The 23,130-nt window shown below is 44.5% G+C and overlaps 1 protein-coding gene across 2 annotated transcripts in view; it reads right to left on the bottom strand.

Annotated features, from left to right (window-relative positions):
- CFAP299 (cilia and flagella associated protein 299) overlaps positions 1-23,130 on the bottom strand; it is a 410,267-nt gene that overhangs the window by 363,126 nt on the left and 24,011 nt on the right. For both annotated transcript variants that reach the window (XM_065596000.1, XM_008165688.4), the window contains exon 2: positions 22,923-23,053. In XM_065596000.1, the coding sequence (XP_065452072.1) occupies positions 22,923-23,053 (131 nt within the window). The remainder of the gene's footprint in view (positions 1-22,922; positions 23,054-23,130) is intronic.

Raw genomic sequence — 23,130 nt, 5'->3', positions numbered from 1 at the left:
AGAACAAGTGTTACCTTGTCACTAATCCTTACTATCCAGCTATTCTGGGGTGAGCTGCTCTCCTGGGGTGTTTTTTTTTTTAAACAAACACAAAAAGTTTCATAAGGCCTTAGTTTCATCCCGACGCGGAATGGGAAAATTTTTGAAATCTCAAATATTTTGTGGGATAGGAAAATAATTTCCCACTCTGTTCTATTTAAATTGTTCTGATACAATTCTCAGATATTCCTTTGTTAGGGTTTCTTTCCCACTTTGAACTTTGGGGTACAGATGTGGAGACCCTCCTTAATTTTAGGTCTACATAAAATATTCCATATTGCCCGTTACACAGAGATACTGTATAGTTAAGAACCCAAAAGAAGCTAAATTTAACTAGTTACAGATGTGTTAAACTGGGGGGAAGGGTTGTGTGCACACCCGCCTTTCTAGTCAGTGTTCTGCGCCATAACCCAAAAATATATAAATTTCACCCTACATGAAACTCCGGAACTGAATGAATTAGGGGCAGAGGAGAAATCAGATCCTAAAATGAATTATTATTTTGCTATTTAAATTGCATAGTAGTAAGAGTGATATCCCACTGCAAGGAAAACATGACATTAAATTTAATCTAATTTTGGCTAGGTAGGCAGTATAGTGGCAATATGTGGTGTCTGTAATTCGCACACTTGTGGTAAGTGTGCACAAGACTGCCGAAACCCAAGATTCACTACCCACATTTACCCAATGTCTCCATTGGGAAAGTGACACTGACAAACTAGATCGATTCCAAAAAGCAGCTATCCTGCGCCCCACCACACGCACACAGACACACCCCACTCCTTTAAAATGCAATATTACTATTTACCCTGGGACCGGGCTTCAGGTGTCTCAGAATTAGAGAGTAACCCAACATGACCAAAAACAATTCAAATGAGCAATCGGAATTTCTATCAAACAAAATTCCCTCACTATGGGCCCGAATCTGCCTAGTGCTGCACTGACTTCAATTGACGTTGAGGGCTTTCAGCAGCTCACAGGACTGGATTGTAAAAGGAAATATTTCATTCAGAATTAGCGGGTGGAGGAATATCGAGCTGGGAGGAGAACGTTTTAGACATTTTGAAATTGTAATGACTCAAGGTCCTGATCCTTTAGAGGTGCTGAGCTACCACAGCTCCTATTCACTTCAGCGAGATTTAAGGCTGCTCAGCGCCTCTCAAGAACAGGCCGCTGGAGTCCTGCACCTCTGCCAACAATGGCTCATCCATTACCAGTGCTGCTGCTAGTTCATTTGCCTATCTCACTAATCTACCAGGCTGAAAAGATTCCACCCGGTTAGCGAATCACCTTCCATTCAATGACAGGAATTGCTGCCGAGTCCAAATATAGCACATCCAGAAACAGAAGTGGTGCTAGGTACAGATGAGCCACTTCTGCAGGGAAAGTTAAAGAGACAGCAGAACTCGAGGCTGTAGTGGTAACACTGGTAGCCATCTCCATTCCTCTTTTCCCAGCACATATCTAGATGGTGTTTCAGTGGAAGAGCTTCATCAACTAGAATTTTCACAGCCTGACAAAAAATAAACACTGGGTGAATATAGAGTGGCTGATAAAAATCAAAGTGGCATAGTTTTATGTTCAGAAAGTCTTCAAGAACTTAGGGTGGGCTTTTCAAAGGCAGTTAGGCCAACTCCCACTGACTCCTTTCTCATGACACCGGAGAGAAATCTTAATTTCCAGTGAACAATCATGATGGCAGAATATAAAGGGCTGCTTTTTATTTAGTTAATTACAGTACACTTGTTCCCTACTTGGACGACTTACAGATAATAAATCACAGCAGCTACACACCTACAGAATGAGCCGTGTGCATGCATCGAAAAAGTCGACTCCCTCCTCTCATGGTGAGGCACGTCTTGTGCCTGCCAACGCTATTTGTCTTTAGTTTTTATTACTTTAAAGTCAGATACTTCAGCAAGCTTAGTTGTGATGATTCAGCACAGTGATTCTCAACCTGCGGCCCAATCTGCACAGAGCTGGGGCCCATGTGACAGCCTCAGGGCCATACAGGTAGTATTGGATGCAGCCCGCATAACACACTGTGGGCCACATATGCGGCCCACAATGGTAAATAGATTGGGAACCACTGATTTAGCACCTGTCCAGAAGAACTCAAAAAGCCAGAATGTGTACAGATAGCACAGTCCCGGCCCGTCTGTGCTGGCCTATGTACAGCCCCACACAATGAGCCCCCAATCTCCACTCAAGCCTCTGCAAGCTATAGATATACAATAATAATACACATTGTCAGCAAAAACCTTCCCTGATTGACACCCCAGGAAATTCCTTGACTTTGGGAAGGGTACATGGGGTGTAAGTAGGGTGACCAGACAGCAAGTGTGAAAAATCGGGACGGGGGTGGGGGGTAATAGGAGCCTATATAAGAAAAAGAGCCCAAAATCGGGACATCTGGTCACCCTAGGTGTAAGTGAGAAAAAGATTCGGTCCTATGAGCCCCATTCATCACTTAGATTTCACACACAGCTTCCACAGAATTGCATACAAGTATGTGAGGGAAGAACTGGGTCCTAGAAATATAAACAGGGGAAGTATGTAACCCGCATATCATATCCAAAAATACTAACCTGTTCCAAATGGCCCCCAAAAGAAGACATCTCTAAACAGAGTGACATTGTTTGTCTGGCAGACAAATGAAAACATTATGTAACCCCCTACTCCACTAGGCAACACTAACCAATGTGCAGAAAAGGCTAGGTTCTCAGGTCAGATGCCATAAACCTCATCAGTTCCTCCTGTTTGATGGCATATGGCTTAGGTGTCATCAGTTAGTGGCATTGCACAGGCTGCATCCAGCTCTTGAAAGGACACATACCTAATGAGAATCAACTTCCCCCTTTGAGAAGAATGTCAAAAAAGTTTATACAGCCAGAATTCCCAGCATAAGGCACCAAAGGGGAGAAGTTCAGTGGGGAAAGGAGCCTCTACACTCTGGGCATATCCTCAGCTAGTGTAAACTGGGGTAGCTCCATTTGCTTCAGAGCTGAGGACTTACATAAGCAGAGGATCTGGCCCAGTATCTTTTCACAGCTACTTGTTCAATGCCGTTTGAGGTATGCCAAGCACAATGTTCTATCCAGCCCATCAGTGCCTGCCTGCTCCTCTCATTTCACTCCACCTTGTGGGATTGACTCAGCCCAGCATTGTCTTCTCACAGGAGGCTCAAGTCCTCAGATGTACTTTGGGAGGCGGAATGTTGCTCTGTTCCTTTGTTTTGCTAAAAAAGTTCCAGAACTTTGGCTCTCTTTGAAGATGCTGATTCAGGGAGAAGATGAAAGGAAACTCAGAGTCATTTTACAAGTTTCAACATTACTGCTTCAGCACAGTTGCACCAAAAAGAAGTGGAACTCAAAAGAATAAAAGATAGGAAAGAGAAAGAAGAGCCAAGTACTGAGAAAGGGAAACAGATTTTTAAAAAGCGTTATGCACATAAATCACCACATCAGAAATCTAAGCCAGTGGATCACAAACTGAAGAAATCCACACACAAATTATTTCCTGTACTCTGGTTTCATCTGCTTGAAGATTATTAACTTGTTGCAAAAACAACAAACAATCCCTATAAAAGGGAAATATTTTGCAACACTTATTTAAACACATTTCATTTATTTATTCCCAGGGCCTTTCCTGAAACTATTCAGAATTAAAAAAGCAGAAAAGAAAGAAACAGTACTGATTCATTCTTAAGCAGAGAATGTTGATTATCATTGCCCATTCCCAGGTGCAAAAACATTTCCCCTAATGTAACTAATTCACTACTTAGAGTAAAAAGCTACACAAACACACCTGTCGCTTTTCAAAAAGGATTTAATATCGTATTAAAGTAAACAAGTTAAGGACATGAACACTTAGAGCCATCAGAAAGTTCCTCAGCTTAGGCCTGGTCTACACTACAAACTTAGGTTGACATAAGCCACATTAAGTCGATCTAATAACATCTGTCTACACTACCGAGTTCCTTCCGCCGACCTAAGTGGCCTGGAAGGTCAACTTCTGTACTCCACCTCCATGAGAGGTGTAGTGCTTGATTCAACATCCACAGGTCGACCTGGGGATAGTGTAGACACTGCACTGTGTAATTCAAATGAATTGGCCTCTAGAAGGTGTTCCACAGTGCTCTGCTGTGACCGCTCTGGAGAGCACTTTCAACTCCACTGCACAGGAGCCAGGTACAGGAAACAGATACTCCCCTGTTAAAGCCCTGGGAACTTTTGAATTTTCATTTCCGGGTTTGATCAGTGTGAAGAGCTCACCAGCACAGCTGATCATGGAGACTCAAGGCCACAAATGCACTCCAGCATGGAATACACAGGAAGTGGTGGATCTTATTGTTGTGTGGGGAGAAGAGTCTGTGCAGGCAGAGCTCCGATCCAGCAGTAGAAATGCTGATATCTATGCCACGATCACGCGGGACATGGGGGAGAAGGCCTACACCAGGGACACACAGCAGTGCCGCATGAAAATAAAGGCGCTTCGGCAGTGTACCAGAAGACAAGGGAGGCGAACAGTCATTCTGGTTCTGCCCCACAGACGTGCCCGCTTTTATGAGGAGCTACACGTGATTCTCGGCGGAGACCCCACCACGCTTCGTGGATACCTCCCAGTAGCCCCGGATCACCTCGAGCAACAACAAGGAGGACATTGTTGATGAGGAAGAGGAGGAGGTGGAGGAGAAGAATGTGAGGCAGGCAAGCAGAGGATACATTCTCCCCGACAGCCAAGAACTGTTTTTAACCCTGGAGCCCATCCCCGCACAGGACCAGTTGATGGCAGAGCATGATGCTGGGGAAGGCACCTCTGGTGAGTACATATTTCCAGTCAAACTGTAGGGGTTACATGCTATTATTTTTTATGTTTAATCTGAACAAAAAAGTAGGTATCGGTGGCCACTCCAGCTACGCGGAGGGTGCTCTCAGAAAAAGACTGTTTATGTGCAAGGGGATGGCCCAGGAATCCTCCATGGAGATCTCTAGGAAGCTTTCATGGAGGTACTCTGCAATCGTTTGCAGAAGGTTTCTGGGAAGGGCTGCCTTATTTCATCCACCACGGTAGGACACTTTCCCGCACCACTCCAGTATTAACTCTGCCGGCATCATTGCAGCATGCAGCATTGCAGCATAAAAACCAGGTCTGTACCCAGATGCTTGCAGCATCTGGTTCCTTGCTGCCGCTATTACCCTCAGAAGAGTGAAATTGCATAGGGTCACCTAAGGGAAACGGGGGAAGTTTTAAATGCTAGCCCTTAAACAGCAAACAATTCAACAAGTAATCCGCCCCCCGTTTGGCGAAATCTGGGTCACACCACCACACTTTCCCATGGTTGTGGTTGGAAGGGATCACCGTGTATTGCAAGCAGCACTGAAAAAAGGGGGAGGGGTGGCAGCTTCCTGTTTGTCTCCCTCCCCCTCCAACCCAGTACCACTTTTGTAAAAAACAAACTATTTGGGGGCGGGGGCTTTACACTGCTGCCTGTCCTCAAGCACCATCCAGGTTGCTAGGGGAAAAGGGGCTTTTCTCAAGTTCTTATCCCAAGGATGTTGTCACAAAAGCAGCAGCACAAGACCTCTTGCCCATGCCTCGTGGCCTTACTCACCAGGGCTGGAGCAGCAAACTGACTCTTGCAATAGCCTGCGGTTGTGATTATGTTTTGACTTGCAGGGAAGTGTATTGAGGGGTGGGGTTTTTTTATTAAAAAAATTAAACTTGCACCAGAATGCACTGTCAATGCTACCCTTGTGCTCTGCATTCCTTGCAGCTGAAACCTTGTCTGTCGGCGCATCCTCCACACCGGGACAGAGACTTTCCAGATTAGTAGGTGGAAAAAGAAGACTCGGGAGGACATGTTCCATGAGTTAATGCGTGCCTCCGAGAGTGACAAGATGGAGCTCAGAGCATGGAGGATTACACTGTTCGACAATCTGTACATGGACAGGGAGGACAGGAGAGCATGCAGGGAACAAGAGCTTGCCACGCAGGAAGAGATGCTGCGGATTACGAAGGAGCAATCAGATATGTTGAAGCATCTGGTTGAGGTTCAAGAAAGGCAGCTGGATGCTAGAGTCCCTCTGCAGCCTATGCTGAACCTGCTGCCATCATCGCCCAGTTCCACATCCTCCTCCCACAAACATCCTATGAGGCGGGAGTTCGGTATCCCTTGTACTCAATGCCAGAGGAGGGTACAAGAGCATTCCCACACTGCTGATTGTTACTGCAGTACATCTGTAAGCAAGCTGTCCTTGTTCTTCCCCCCCCACACACACACACACACAGTGTTATCAGCCCTTTTGCCCCAGGTTATCTTACTTTTCTTTGCTGACTCTGTGTGTTTGTGTGCATAATAAAAACATAATGGATTGAAGAAAAAAGGCTCTTTATTCATTCCACACATAGTGGTTAGTGGGGGTGGAGTTTATAGGGAGAAAATGCAATGGAGGGGACAGTTTGGTAAGGAACACCACAGATAAGTTTCACATTACTCTGGCTCATTGCTGAAACTGGTTTTCAAAGCCTCCTGGAGACACAGAGCCCCTTGATGTGCTCTTTTTATTGCCCTGGTGTCTGGCTGCTCCAAATTGGCTGCCAGGCAATCTGCCTCTCCCCCCACCCACACCCCTCCCTGGCGGAAACTTTTCTCCCTTTGTTTCACAGATATTATGAAGCACACAGCAGGCAGCAATAACAATGGGGATATTGATCTCACTGAAGTCCAACCTAGTAAGCAAACAACGCCAGTGACCTTTTAAATGTCCAAATGCACATTCCACCACCATTCTACACTTGCTCAGCCTATGGTTGAGCCAGTCCTTATTGCGGTCCAGGCTGCCTGTGTACGGCTTCATAAGCCATGGGAGTAGGGGGTAGGCGGAGTCTCCCAGGATCACGATTGGCATTTAACATCACCAATGGTTATTTTACAGTCTAGAAAGAAAGTCCCTGCTTGCAGCTTTCTGAAAAGACCTGTGTTCCTAAAGATGCGCGCGTCATGCACCTTTCCCAACCATCCCACGTTGATGTCGGTGAAACGGCCCCTGTAATCCACCAGCACTTGCAACACCATTGAGAAGTAGCCCTTTTGGTTCATGTACTCTTTGGCAAGGTGGTCTGGTGCCAAGATAGGGATATGCGTTCTGTCTATTGCCCCACTGCAGCTAGGGAACCCCATCGTGGCAAAACCATCCACTATGTCCTGCACATTGCCCAGAGTCACTACCCTTCTTAGCAGAAGTCTGTTAATGGCCCTGCAAACTTGGATCACAACAGATCCCCCGGTAGATTTACTCACTCCAAATTGATGCCCCTCTGACTGGTAGCAGTCTGGCATTGCAACCTTCCACAGAGCTATCGCCACTCACTTCTCCGCTGTCAGAGCAGCTCTCATTTTAGTATTGCTGCGCTTAAGGGCTGGGGAAAGCTCTTCACACTGTTCCTGGAAAGTGACCTCACGCATTCGAAAGTTCTGCAGCCACTGCTGGTCATTCCATAGCTGCATAACAATCTGGTCCCACCAGTCAGTACTTGTTTCCCGGGCTCAGAAATGGCGCTCAACCATGTCAAGATGATGCGTGACTGTCACCAGCAATTGCAAATTGCTCTGCTCTATGTCCTCCAGCAGGGCTGTTTGCATGGCATCACACTGTTCTATGTGGTGGCTCCTGTATCAGCTGTCTAAATACTGCAGGATAAGGTTTGAGGTGTTTGTAATGCTCACAATAACAGTGTACAGCCAAGTGGGGTCCATGCTTATGGTGCTATGGTGTCCAGGCTTACGAAAAAAGGTGCGAAATAGCCTTGGTTTGTTTGCCGTTGATTTCAGGGAGGGAGGGAGAGAAAAGGAGGAAGGTAAGTGCATCATGGGAGGCTAACACCATGTTCCCATAACCACCCTATCACAGGGTCCGCACAGATTTCTGCCCTCTTGCCCTGTACTCAGGCTGGTAAAATAAGAGTTCTCACGCCTTCTTCTGGTGTTTCACCCTTGTGCTTTATTTTACAGTGCCACCGTGCAGTCCCCTTTATCCCCCAACAGTTATCCCCTTCCTAACCCCGTTCCAGGGTCTCTTGGCCCTTGAGGCTCCCTTCCTGTGGTGAGGAGACAGAGCTGTAGCCTCCTGTCCCCTCCCAGGCTAGCCTCCCAACTGAGTTTTGTTCAGGGCTTTTATAGCCCTCCCAGCCTTCAGCCCAGCTGTCGCTGCTTAGCTCAGTCTATTGCAGTGAGCAAGCCCTCGTTAGGTCCTACAGATGGGCTCCCTGCTGGGTGCTTTGAGCCTCTGCCCCTGGCCTTTCTGCCTGAAAGCAGGGCTTAGCCAGCATTTTAGCAGGGCATTCAAGGGGTTTCATCCCTGCCCTGCCACACACCCGTGCCAATGTTTTGGTCCCATAGGCATTGCAAGCCCAACCCAAAATTCCATTCAGTTACATGCACTGTGGGATAGCTACCCAGAGTGCAGTGCTCCGTGCATCGACGCAAGCCCTGCTAGTGAGGATGCACTCTGCTGACACAGTGTGGACATGCAAGATCAACTTGCTTAAATCAGAGGCTCGATGTTGACTTACATGAAGTTGACTTAACTTTATAGTGTAGACATGGCCTTAGTGTGCTATTTAGGAGAACTGCCGTGTGTGTTATGCACTGAATGGCCCCTAACTGCTTAACATAAAGTCTGATACATTTACATTTCATTATTTGCTCTTCCACTTTCCTATTTCAGAATTTTGTGTCAGATCAGTTATTCTCATTCCCAATAATCTTTAGTCATCCATGCTACGGATTGCTGGAAACATAAGATGAAAACCATAGAACTCAAAATGTATATGGGAAGAAAATAATATTTCTAAAGAAATCATGCTTCTTATATCTATGCATACATGTGCTTCACTAAGGGAGTGAAAATTCCATATATTGTAGTACATTGTATTCAAAATTACATAATAAGAGCCAGAATTTACAATCCCATGAAAGAAACCTACCTGATGGGAACAGAGGGCCCAGAAAACCCTGCAAGATCAACTTGGCAATGTTTCTCATTAATCCTCCCTCTAGGGGATGGAGTATGTGGAAGAGGCAGAGAGTGCACTGTGCACTGGGCTAGTTCTGTCCATGCTTTCCCTCGAGAAGGGCAAAAACTCAGTCCCACCCACAGAGTCATCAACTGCAGCCCTGACAGCGTGACTCCTGGAAGAATTAAAACTTTTTGGCCACCTCCCCTTTTTTGTTTAATTTTGCTGCATCCAATGACTATATTATCGGCTTTCCCTAAGTTATATCTGAAGAAAACACCTTCCGACAGCATGTCTGTGTCACTTTTCTAGGTGTACGTTTGTAGTACTTTGCAGACATACCCACGGGTTGGGAGGCACCTTGCTATCACCTCCCCTTAACACAGGGGTTCTCAAACTGGGGGTCAGAACCAGGGCCGGCTCCAGGCACCAGCTTCTCAAGCAGGTGCTTGGGGCGGCCGCTCCGGAGAGGGGCGGCAGGTCCAGGTATTCGGCGGCAATTCGGCGGACGGTCCCTCACTCCGGCTCGGAGTGAAGGACCTCCCGCCGAATTGCCGCCGCAGATCGCGGCCGCGGCTTTTTTTTTTTTTTTGGTTTTGGCTGCTTGGGGCGGCCAAAACCCTGGAGCCGGCCCTGGTCAGAACCCCTCAGGGGGTCGCGAGATTATTACGTGGTGGGTCGTGAGCTGTCAGCCACCACCTCAAACCCCGCTTTGCCTCCAGCATTTATAATGGTGTTAAATATATTTAAAAGTGTTTTTAATTTATTAGGGGGGGTCGCACTCAGAGGCTTGCTATGTGAAAGGGGTCACCAGTACAAAAGTTTGAGAACCGCTGTCTTAACAGGATGAAGCCTTACCTGTGTCTGCTGTGGGTCAGTTCCCCACTACCAACAACCTCTGGCAACACAAACTCTGCTTTCCAGGCCTCTGCAGGCCCCACTCTCTCTCTACCTCTCTCACATAGGCGCCGACTCCATGGGGTGCTCCGGGGCTGGAGCACCCGCGGGGAAAAATGAGTGGGTGCTCTGCACCCACCGGCAGCCAAGCTCCCCTCCCTGACCCCCCACCCCACCTCACCTCCTCCCCTGAGCGCGCCACGTCCCCAATCCTCGTCCTACCTCCCAGCACTTGCTGCCGCCAAACAGCTGTTTGGTGGCGTAGCAAGCTCTGGGAGGGAGAGGGGAGGAGTGAGAATGTGGCACACTCAGGGGAGGAGGTGGGGCCGGGGCGGGGATTTGGGGAAGGAGTCAGAATAGGGGAAGGGAGGGGACGGAGCTGGGGCGGGGACTTTGGGAAAGGGGTTGGAATGTGGGCGGGGCGGAGTCAGGGTGGGGCCGGGGGCAGAGGGGGGTCAAGCAGAAGTCGGCGCCTATGCTCTCTCGCCTCAATCCTCCAAGCATCTCCCTGGAGTGTTCAACCCCTGAGCCACAGGAGAGGAGGAGGCACAGGGGGAGGGCAGCCGGAGCCCTGGGAGGAGGGCGGAGTGCCCGGCCGGGGCTCCGCTCTCCCCGGTAGCCAGAGCACCGGGGGGAGGGCGGCGAGCCCCAGCCGGGGCTCCACTCTCCCCGGCGGAGTGCCCGGCCGGGGCTCCGCTCTCCCCGGTGGCCAGAGCGCCAGGGGGAGGGCGGCGAGCCCGGCCGGGGCTCCACTCTCCCCGGAGCGCCGTACCGCACCGCCCCCGTCCAGGTGCCGCCCCCAGCACAAGCTTGGTGGGCTGGTGCCTGGAGCCGGCCCTGCTCCCACCCCATCCCTCAAGTAGCCAGGAGGACTGTTCTCTGGATTCTCAGCTTTCATTTTTTTCAAGTTAGAGTGTGTCTCGCTGTTACAGGTTTGGAAAAAACCTTAAACATGACCTGAGAATAACTGATGACTGAGATTTGCTTGAGTTTGCAGAAAGCCTTAAACAATACAATCGGTGGCAACTCAAACCAGGATACTTGAGATTTCAGTATTAACTATTTCACTGCTCATCAAAGCAAGTAAGAAAGTAGAGGAAATGTGTTATGATGATCTGCACAACCTACTTTGAATGACTGCTTCTGTAGCAATGGAAGTTAATGGGTTCATTTTCCTGATAGAGGGCTCAGTTTTTGAAGTCTGGGGCTCAATTATGGAAATATTTTATTGGAAATACAATTAAATGCAGAAAATTCACAATTTTTGGAAGGACAGCCCAAAACATCGATGCCTTCTGAGGAGAAAGTGAACCACTGACACTGCAGATTATTTTTCTTGTAATTATACTGGAGGACTTGACCAAACTGATCCACATGCTCATCTCTTATGCAAAATCTTGCTTTACAAGCAGAATGGAAATTCCAAAACCCACCCACTTTTTAAGACTGAATCACCGAAATTTCAAGTCACAACACAAGCAAAAAAGAGCTAGTATGTATGTAGAAAGAGAAGCAGCATTACAAGACATGAAAATGTTGTACTCTCAGCATAATCGAAAGCTACATCCTCTCATGTTTCTTTGAGAGTCTGAAAATGTATCTTTTCCTCAAACTATATTGTTAGGTACAGATATCTATCTTGTACAGATTTTTTCCTGCAACGATGCTGTAGAAGAAAGAAGAAAAGAATTTTTAGAAATCTACCTCAATCCTGCCATTTGGTTTATGCTCAGGAATGTTTTTTTTCCCTGCAGGGAGGGAAAAATAGGTGGAGATTGTAGGAAAATTAAATAACTTACCAAAAAAGCAATATCACTCAGTCACAAAGGCCTCTGTAATTATTCCTAGGAAATGCTGTTGTAGTTTATTCTATTTTCCTGAACATGATTTATCTCGTGATGAGCAAAAGTCAAAATTCAGAAAACAAACCTTTAAATATTCTGATGTTTATCCACACACACACACACACACACACACACACACACACTCAGAGTGTCCTGCTGTACAGTGGTACTGTGCACACTGTACCATTCTTTAGAATGGTATTGTCTGCTCCTCTGTGTGTCCAGCTCAATTTGTGGGCCTGAATGGAAGTAGCAGAGGCTAAGGTCCTGCTATCCCTCTATTCTGTTTGAGACAATGTACATCCCTGTGTCCATAAAGGGAGAAGCAGTCCTTGTACACTTGAGCTATTATAAGGTCACCACCCCGGGGCATATTAGACATAGCCAGGGAGATTTGGGAAGAGGAGCCCAATACAGGGAGAATGTAGTTGAACATGTATTGCAAATGAGAGACCATATAAGTGGGAGCAGACTCCTTGACTCCTACCCACTTCCTTTCTGCCTGCCTCCGCAGGAGCAGTCAGCCACTGATTCACATAGGAAGAGACTATTAAAGGTACAAATGGCAGTTCAGTGCTTAACTGCTCCTGGTTTTCTATGGGATTTAGAAATCTATCTGCCATTTGTGCCACTGAAGATCTCCTATAATCACAGTAAACACTGTGCAACCTGCATTCAGTACTGGAATTATGCTAACCACCCATGCTAAGAGTCAACAGCCCCGATTAGTGCTAGAAAGAAGATAGAGGGATAGTCAAAGACTGGATCTCCATTATAAATTTGCTCTAGTTCCATTTTTCTTCCTTAGGTCTTGTCACAAAAAAAGACCTTAAAAGCATCCGCATACACGTAAGCTCCCTCTGCCCAAAAAATAATTTTGTTTTGGTTTATAGATGTTCCGTTTAACATTATACATGTATAACTGCTTTGGGATTTGGCATTTCCTGTATTTCCATCCACTGAAATATATGGAAAGAATTAGTCTGCTAATAAATGCAGGGTCCTGGTGTTTAATTCTTTCCGCTCTATTTCAGTGGGAGGATTTACAACACTAAAATCCAAGGCAATGTTCGAAAAAGCAACATCATTTTTTTCTTTTAAGTTCCATTTTTGTGGGTTGCATTATATCTCTATCTATATATATAAACCACCACATTTTTATTTATATATATAAAGGAGGAAGAGAAGAGTCAAGGACCTAGTTTTGCCCTGTGTAGGGAGAAATTTGTATCCCATAAAACTTACTTAAACCCATTTGTTTTTGTAAGAGAAAACTGATGGCATCTTTTGCATGTGTACAAAGCATGTAAAAGCATAGAGTTGGCTATGGCTATGTGAAACGGAAGGTGAAAAGCTTTCCCCCAAAGCCCTCTATGTTGCTGACCTGCTAGCTTGAGCAAAAACTGAAATGGAGATTTGCAGTTATCCTTTGCATGTCTTGGTATCGCCTAGACCCTGCAAATGGATAGTGCATGAGGGTACTGCTGTGCCCATTTGATTTCCATGGGGCACCACATAGGTGCAGCAACGGGCTCACGTGCCAGTGACCGTGAGATCGCAGCTTATACCAGCATACACAATAAGTCAGAATTTGGCCCTTAACATGCATAACCACTTACAAACTGCTGCTCATTTAGCCTGCCCAATCAGGAAAGAAACTTAGAGCATTCGAAGGTATAGAGTCAAAACCAGACAACCAAATCCTAAAATACATATTTTTAGCCAATAAGCTTGTATTTATTTATTTATTTATATTATGGGCCATATCCTTCCCTCCATTCACAACTCACAGATGTCAGTGGGAGTCAGATATGCAGCCTGTGGCAGTACCCCATGTAGTGAGAATGCAACTTTATGTTTCTCATACAACATCCCGGAAGTGAAGAATGCTTTTGTGGGCTGTCAGCGATTTCTGGGTTTGGTGTTTTCAAAGCAGTGAAAGCAGCACCACGTGCCAGACCTGACCAACTCTTACATATTTAGAGTTTCATATAGAATTATTATTACGTTTTGTTTTGTGGTTACACCTAGATGCCAATCAAAAACCAGGTCCCAATTGTGCTAGGCACTGTACATGCACATAACAAAGGGACAGTCCCTGCCCCAAATAGCACATATTAATTTATGTCTACTTACCAACTCTAACGGTTTTTTCAATCGGATGACTCTGTGGTTTGCCTTTTTTGTTATGAAGTTTTTTTGTTCTGATCAAGAACATACTTTCAGAATGGCATGTGGAAAACGGTTTATTTTTGTGGAACTCAAAAAAGGAAAAAATGCAAAGTGTTTTAATTTGAACTAAAACTGCCAAATACTATTTTTCCACTTGTTTGCAAATGCTTTTAGCGCTGCTCAACTAAGGGCCTGATCCAAAACCCATTGAAGTCAATGGAAAGACTCCCATTGACTTCACTGGGATTTGGATCAGATGCCAAGAACATGTGATGTTCAAGACTTATCCTTTGGTCCATGAGCATTTCTAGAGATCATCCAAATCCATGTATTGCAACATTGCATAGTCTATTTTCCATCTGTAATAGAAATCCAACAAATGTTTGTAAAAAGCAAAATCCTGTGGCTAGAGCTTTGAAGATCTGAATAACCTTTCGATATTCAGATCACTTTATAAAATAATCTGCACTTTCAGCAATTACTACAATAACCCAGTTTATGCCCAAAAGGTAAAGTTGGACAGTATTAACCATAAGTAGCAAAACTTTCCAGGACCAATTGCAAACTGAAGCTAATGACTGGATATTAAAAGATTGATTAAAAACAATGCACAAAGAGGGCTGAAATCTCTCTGTACCTATGTTTGAATTGCTGTCATAATTAGCAGCTAAATTTAAGAGAAGGCCAAAGCATCTGCTGGATTCAATTTCAATACTTAATATCTGTTCCATAAGCACGGTCAAATATACATGGAAGAGTTACACCTCATATGAAGGGTACTTTAATAAAAGATTAATAATAAATGGTTATAGAATTGTGAAAGTCCAATAGATTGATAGGTTACTTATAGCCATTTATCATCTTACCTCTTACTGATGTGATTATAACCATCACATACCACTCATATCTGTAACATGCTTATAACATTAATATTTAGTAACTCCTTTATACAATATAATGCACCTTTAATACTAAAGAGTGTGTCCAGTAGGAGTTTAAAGCAAACAGGCAGCAGTGCAGGAAACGGTAACTAATGAACTCATCACGTGCCAGAAATTCAACTTAAATCATTGACTACACCTACTGATTTATTTCAATCTCTGTTTCAGCAATATTGGCACTTCAAATCATTACGCCAGACAGTTTGTGCATATTATTGCTGATAACCTGATTTATTTAATCAAAGACAGAGAGGGAATATGCTATCTGTGATAAGCTAGTTGTTACAGTCACAAGCAACTAACAAGTATCAGAGGGGTAGCCGTGTTAGTCTGAATCTGTAAAAAGCAACAGAGGGTCCTGTGGCACCTTTAAGACTAACAGAAGACTACTTCTGTTAGTCTTAAAGGTGCCACAGGACCCTCTGTTGCTTCAAGCAACTAACAGAAGGTGTGTTTGTGTGTGGGAGAGAAAGAGAGAGGATTATTTACCAACTGTAATTCTTGTTCTCTAAAGAGGTATTGCTTCACACAGAGGCACACTTTAAGAACTGCATGCCTAGCAACACAGCCACAGATCCAGTTTCAATCACTACCAGGGCCGGCTCCAGGCACCAGCTTAACAAGCAGAGGGGCGGCACCTGCGGCAATTTGGGGGCGGCACCTGCGGCAATTTGGGGGCGGCAGGTCCCTCACTCCCTCCTTTTTTTGCTTGGGGCATCAGAAATGCTGGAGCCGGCCCTGATCACTACATGGAACTTGTAGGCAATTTTGATTCCAACCCGGCAGAGACTGAAGGTATAAAAACCCACCCAGCTCAGTTCTCCTCTTACCTCTCTCTCATATTAATAGCTGGCTCAGAAACAGAGGGTCCACATGCCTGTGTGGATGCAATGCATTTGGGGAACAAAAGTTGATAAGCAACTCCTATTACTCCATCATGACACTGCCTCCGCACATCCCCACTGTAGGAGACTAGTGCAGCTTGCAGTGACCTCTGTGAGGAGTTGGGCTGAGAAGCCCTGCTCATTAAATAGGGATTGAAGCACTGTCTTCCTGAAACTAACAGCTGCTCTTGATGCCATGTTGAGAGCTGATTTGTGCAGATATAGCCTGAACTCCACATACAAGCCCTACAGATTTCAGGCAAGGGTATATTGCAGATACATGCCAATGAAGCAGCTACACTTCTAGCTGAATGAGTCCTGAGGTGTTCAAACACAGGAATATTACCTAGTTCATAACATACTGGCATTCAATATCTTATCCACTTAGTCAAGATGTCTTTACCGTTAGTCTTGGAAGAGGGGATCATCATGGGGCAAGAGGATCCCCCTTTAAAAACTCTTTTGGCTCTGCGTTGACAATGTCATGAAAGAAAACAAGTCCTGAAATCATTGTTGCCTACAGATCAAACTTGTATATGCAAAACACAGCCTGGCAGTCCAATTGTAATCTATGCTTTCTGAAATCTGTGCTACCGAACCTAGCTTTTCATAGAAATTATTTTGTGCAGCTTGGAAGAAGTAGACACGTTTTTACAACAAGTTGATTCAGAAGCGCCACAATAGGAAGAACTCCTGACAGACGTCTAGGTATTCTGATGGGTCTTTCAGACAAAAGTTAGTGTTAAACTGTCGCTACACACTGGTACAGGAATGGATACTCACTTTATGGATGTTCAGTCTATGTGCCAGTGTAACACTGAGAGACCCTGGTCATCGGCAGGCGGGACTGAACCTGGGACCTCTGCAGCTTAGTGCATGAGCCTCTACTGCAGGGGTCGGCAACATTCGGCATGCGGCTTGCCAGGGTGCTTACCCTGGTGGGCCGGGCCAGTTTATTTACCTGCTGACACGGCAGGTTCGGCCGATCGCGGCCCCCACTGGCCGCGGTTCACCGTCCCGGGCCAATGGGGGCAGCGAGAAGCGGCGCGGGCGAGCGATGTGCTGGCCGTGGCTTCTCTGGCTTACCCTGGCGAGCCGCGTGCCGAACGTTGCCGACCCCTGCTCTACTGCATGAGCTAAAAGCTAAGGCTGTAGAGCAGACTCATTTATCTCTCTCGCTCTAAGTGGTCTCGGTGCCACTAGATGGGACAAAACACCACACCCAGAGGTGTGTGGGTTACACCAGGTTACCACAAGAAGCTGTAATATTTACCAGCATCACATGATTTTACAGTCCAAGTGCATGCAGTTACAAGGAGCAGCGAACGTGATCTACTGCCACAGAAACTCAGACAACCTCAATAATATGGCAATCTCTGTTTCTGGGAAATATCTCCCCGTTTCTGGGGAACTCATTGAGAGATATAAAAGGCTGGTTTTCATGCTGTACAGAGGATCATAATGTTACTGCCACTATAAGTAGTTTCATAGTAGAAGTTTGCATGGGACTATTCATTGACTTTTCAAAGAACTTAAATAAGTCTGTTTATAAACAGCCAAACTGATGCCTATGCTCTAAGGGACTGACCCAACTCCCACTGAAAATCAATGGAAGCCTTTCCGCAGATTTCAGTGTGGTTTGGATCAGCCCCTAGAAAAATGAAACTAAGCTAATATATATAAAGATATAGGCGTTCGCAGACCTGATAGAGGAAATGAAGTACCAGTCACAGCACATACTGCTAGACATATGTAGGGCTGTGAGCAGGGCCGGCTCCAGCTCAGCAAGCAGGTGCCAAGGGGAAGGGGCGGCACATCGGGCTCTTCGGCGGCAATTCGGCAGCGGGTCCCTCAGTCCCTCTCGGAGGGAAGGACCTGCTGCCGAAGTGCCGCCGAAGAAGAAAGTGGCAGCTTTTTTCTTTTTTTTCTTCGCCACTTGGGGCGGCACAAACCCTGGAGCCGGCCCTGGCTGTGAGGAAGTGCTGAGTTAGTGGATCAGACCCACCAGGATCTATATTCTTCCTTCCAAGCAGTCAGTGAGGAGAGGAAGAGAAAAAAATCACCCTTTCCCTCCAGGCAACAAGCGGGTGCAGCACTCTGAGCTATCAGAAGGTCAGATAAGTATTCCGGCTAGTGACCTACTACTTTATATAACAAGGGTTGCCAGATGTAAGTCTTCATATTTTCAATACCTCTATTATTTGTCTTCATATCAAACAAGAATCTTTTTGAATCATAGGATCTTCATGGCCATATTAGCATAGGTGACCAGATGTCCCGATTTTATAGGGACAGTCCCGATTTTGGGATATTTTTCTTATATATGCTCCTATTACCCCCCACCCCCATCCCGATTTTTCACACTTACTGTCTGGTCACCCTATATTACCATGAGTGGACAGTTGAGAAAACCAAGATGTTTTCAATCCAACCACCATTTCAAGCTTCTATTTTTGCTTGTATTAAGTCTTGTGTATAGCCGTGCCTGTAACATTTCTGTAGTAAGAAATGTTGCCAATGCAAGCAGATTCTCCCGGTATTGCAGAAAATGTTCTCACTTTGAATTCTTTCAGGTAGCCTGTGCAGGCATGGCTAGCCAGTATCTAAAACTCCCCACACTGCACTCCCGAATCTAATGCAAACTCTCTATATCGCACCTTCCACACGGCTAAGCAAAACGCTAGCTGTCAGGCCACCAGTGGGAAACATGTAGGCTGAGGATTTCAAAGGGCTCTAAAGAAATTGGGTGCCTAACCCCCACTGACAGTTAAAGTGAGAAACCCAGCAGTAATTCACATAATACAGCATGAAATGCTTTCTCTCAGCTCATTTCTTTGCTTCCATTTCCATGCTAGCTATTAGTACAAAGGTAAGAGGGTTTCCTTGAGTGAAAGAGCTAGGGCTATTTATGCAGTTTAGATACATCAAGTTGTGGGGGTTTTGGATGAACTCATTAGAAAAATATTTTTAAATAGTGCACTCCAACTTAAAGCCCATGCAGATGTCATACCTCACCAAAGCTGGTGCTTTTAGGAGAAATAGTAGGGTTTTTGCTTTTCCTTCACTGTCCCAGTGAGGGAGAGTTTTCAAGGTAGTTGATAGACTTATTTATTGATGAAACTAAGGGTTTTCAGGAGAACAATTCCATATACAAAACAACACTGGAAATAACTCTGTGTAGCCAGAGAGTTTTATGCAGTTGTACTCAATATTTGTCAAGCAGTAGAAGAAAAATTAGCAGGAAGTACTGTTTTCTAAAAAGCCTAATCTAAAATGCTCTAATTTAGACCCAGCAGTCCACTGTCCCAAGCAGCAGTGGGGAATCATAAGAAGATAAAAATGCCCCAGTCACACCTTAGGTACTGGGGAGCAGAGAAAAGTGATGTAGAGGAACTGCTCTGGTTCCATACCACCCAGGGATTCTTGTAGAGGAAGCTTGAGGAGGATCAGAACTATTAGATTTCCATTTGTTCTACACAAGCAGAGCAGTGCAACGTAGCCAGCTCCAACCTGAGAAAAGTCCCCACTGAGAGGCTTACAAACTGAAGTTAGATTGAACAAACAATAAAGGCAGCAGTGACCATGGTAGATCAGGGTGATGGAAGATAGACATTATGCAATGAGGTGGAGGGGAGAAGAGAGAAGTGGAGAGCAAAGTAGGATCACAGATTTCTTGTTTCAAATTTACTTTTATAAATCTCTCCAAGTGGAACATTTTTCCATGGTGATTACTATTGAATGGTTTGGGAGATAAGCAAGATTTCAGGAAGTATTTGAATAAAGATAGGACGTTTATTTGGGGTTCAATCCCGGATCTACTGAAGTCAATGGCAATGTTGCTATTGACTTCACATGTTGCACAATAAGATCATTGGTGCCTAACAGGCTGGAGAGTTCTCCAAGCTTGTAGTGCAGCATAGCGCATGTGTCTTTACACTAACATTAAAACCTCCCTATTGACCCTGAATTAAATCCTCCTTGTGCAACACGATGAACTTGGTTCATTTGAAAAAAGTTATCCTATGACTGGGATAATTACAAACTTCCAGGAAACTATTGTATAACACCACCAGGTTGAGCAGAGTGCAGTAGTATGTAAGTATGCAGCACAGATGCTCTTAACCCACAGAAGTTATAAAAACGATCTAATGATCTAGCAACAAATTTATCATATGCCACTTTTTCCTTTCAGTAACGTAGTGAAGTTACCAAGAATAAACATCACACTATTGAGTTATTTAACTACCATTTTGATAACAAAATTGGCTATTCACATTATGTCTTGTAACACGGTTTAGAAAGGCACTACTTTACCCTATAGGAAAGTAATTCGTGTAGGAAATGTCTTAGGGAATTCTATTTGATACCAGAAGAAGAAGAAGAAGCCAAAACTTTCATCATCCACTAGCATTTTCTCTTTATATACTGTATACTTAAGTTGTCCAGTTATTTCTTTATTACAGTAAGATTAGCCATTCAAGTGTAATACCGGAATTTTTAATTTGGCAGTAATTAATGCAAATTTATCTTACTTCTGATATCTCTAATGAATATCTATGTGTACAGGGCAGTGTTGTATAATCATGCATAAGTGGTACTTCAGTTAACTTATACACTACATCATGATTTGATTAAATTCCAGAGAGAGACGTTGCTTTCATTTGTTTTCTTAAGGCAAGTAAAATACAAGTCAGTAAGGGGTTAAGATGAAGAATTACAGATTGTCCAAATGGACAGAAAGTGAGGCAAAACAGAAAGGAAAAAGGCCAAGTACATGAGATGATCAGGTATCCAAGTATCCACACAGCAGCATGCACTTTCACAACTCTAAGTAACAGATGGGGCAGGGCAAAATATATATATAAAATAAAGCCACATTCATGCCTAAACTTCTCCTGTTAGAGATTTTGTTTTCCAGTCTTTTGAGACTAGATCGGCTCTTCTGCCAAGAGGTCCATCTCAAAGTCTTTACAAAGTAAAAATACTATCTCATAAGAAAAAAATAAAGAAAAAGAGTGGGTTCCTTGTCCATAACTTCCTGCAGAGATGCCTTAGTACCACCAGCCCCTCCCTTGTCTGCTGGAAGGATGCTATTTATGTAGTCAAGTATCAGAGGGGTAGCCGTGTTAGTCTGAATCTGTAAAAAGCAACAGAGGGTCCTGTGGCACCTTTGAGACTAACAGAAGTACTGGGAGCATAAGCTTTCGTGGGTAAGAACCTCACTTCTTTACTTGCATCTGAAGAAGTTAGGTTCTTACCCACGAAAGCTTATGGTCCCAGTACTTCTGTTAGTCTCAAAGGTGCCACAGGACCCTCTGTTGCTATTTATGTAGTCCCCTTAAACCCCAGCATGCTTCGCCCCGGCTAGAGCTCATGTCACAGCTGCTCAGGGAACTACATTTCCCCGTAATTGCATCTGCTGGATCTCAGGGAGAGACTGGCAGAGATGTCCTTGTCCATGACTACTGAAGGGAGAGGAGTTGCAACCTATCCTACTCACAGAACCTCAGTCTTGGGCCCTAAAAAACAATCAGCAGTATGGGTCGTTCCCCCAGACCAGCTCCCTGAGACCATATCTTCTCTCTCAGTGATCATGTCCCTGTCCCATAGGTATACTCTAGCCAAAGAAGTTTCCCCTATTCAATTCTTAAAGTGTGGATGTATCTGTTGCCAGGGTTGTAATAGAAAGAATAAATTAAAGATTGATGCATCGAGTATTATAATTGTTGCTGAAGTAACAGCTCTTAAAAGGCATCTTTTCAAACTTCCTCAATCTTTTACATGAAATAGACAATACTAGAGATTACACTCAAAAACAAAGTTCATTTCAGCTCCCATCCATATTCCTGACCAGGATTTTGAAAGAAAGGTAATAGGGAGGTTCTGCCCACAGACACGATCTCAGATTTTATAAAAATAACCCTTGAAATGTTGGAACATGATTTTTAGATATTTAGTTTGCACTATACTATGCATCCACCTAGAGGGAAAGCGATCAATAAAAATTGGCAGTTCTTCATATTAATTATGAGTCCTAGTTTATTAATTCCAAGATCTAAATATCTGGTGAAAAACATCTGCATTACCAGGTAAAATGGACTATATCCTGAGGATACGTTTATATCCCCCTAACTAACAGAGCTAAACCACGGTTTTTAAGTCTGATCTTCCATTAGCACATGGAGAGTGCATGTGCGTTGTTCTTATGAGCTTTAATGGCAGCTGTTATTATTTCCTAGTGCACACTAGTGTGGTAACTGTCTTCTCCAAAGCACCTTTCTGTGTAAACCCCTTGTGCACGGATGGAAGCATAGCATGTCCAAAGATCAATTATCCATAACACTTGAAAAATCAATGTTCTAATAAAAGAGCAAGCTCTTGCCGTCTCTCTCTCTATATATATAGATTTGTTAGTCTTGCCTTTTATCCTCATATGTCCTTGTACTTTGACTATGTTAGTTTACTTCATGGTGATGGACAGACCTATCATGGACTACCTAAGATTTATAATCTAGAAGGCAGAATTATGACATTACACTTGCCCAAATGCAGGACCTGTTATTATTGGAAGTAACACCAACTGAAAGTACTGGTGCTGCAAAATAAAAGGAGAAAAGGGATTTTCAAAAGCGCTTAAGGAAGTTAGGTTCCCAAATTCCACTGAAATGCAGGAAAACCTGGGATCCTAACTCAGTTAGAGACCTCTGAGAAGTCCCAGCCTTAAAATCCGGGGTAAGTGATTTTTCTGCAAGAAACAAGTTACAATTAACATCAGCGTGGCGTTCCAAGTTAATTTAACGTCAGCTCTGCTTTAGTCCAGGATATAATCAGGATACAAGTAGGGAAATTGATACTGATTAATCATTTGTTTCACCAATTTTATAGCTGGATTCCCCTTATATGTCTATATTTTTTATTTATGTTTTAAAAATTAGGAGCTCTAAGTTCTGTGCGGCCTTACAGCAACTTGACTCCAGCTCTTCCACGCCCTAATCTTCATACAAGTTTAAGAAATCATAAACTCTGACCTGCCCCACCTTGCACATTATAAAGACCATAAAAAATTATCAAGAGGGCTCTTTTCCCCATCCCACACTTTGGATGTTCTATTAAATGCATCCACTTACTTTTGCTGGGTTCTTTCAGAGAGCCTTGAAGCCTCTGCAGCCGCTTTTCTTGCTTCAAACTCTTCCCTTTTCAGGACCTCACCGCTTCCCCGGAATCCCAGCTCCACCAGCTGGCGAGCCATCTCCTCATTCTGAAGGAGCAAGGAAGAGTCAGCTGTTTCTCAGAAAACAATAAATTAAACGCCAACAACAACAAAATCTCTAGAAA

This window comes from Chrysemys picta, chromosome 5 (assembly GCF_011386835.1).
Source record: "Chrysemys picta bellii isolate R12L10 chromosome 5, ASM1138683v2, whole genome shotgun sequence".
NCBI lineage: Eukaryota > Metazoa > Chordata > Testudines > Emydidae > Chrysemys > Chrysemys picta.
Note: the sequence above shows the minus strand (reverse complement) of the source record. Positions and strands in the feature narration are given on the sequence as shown.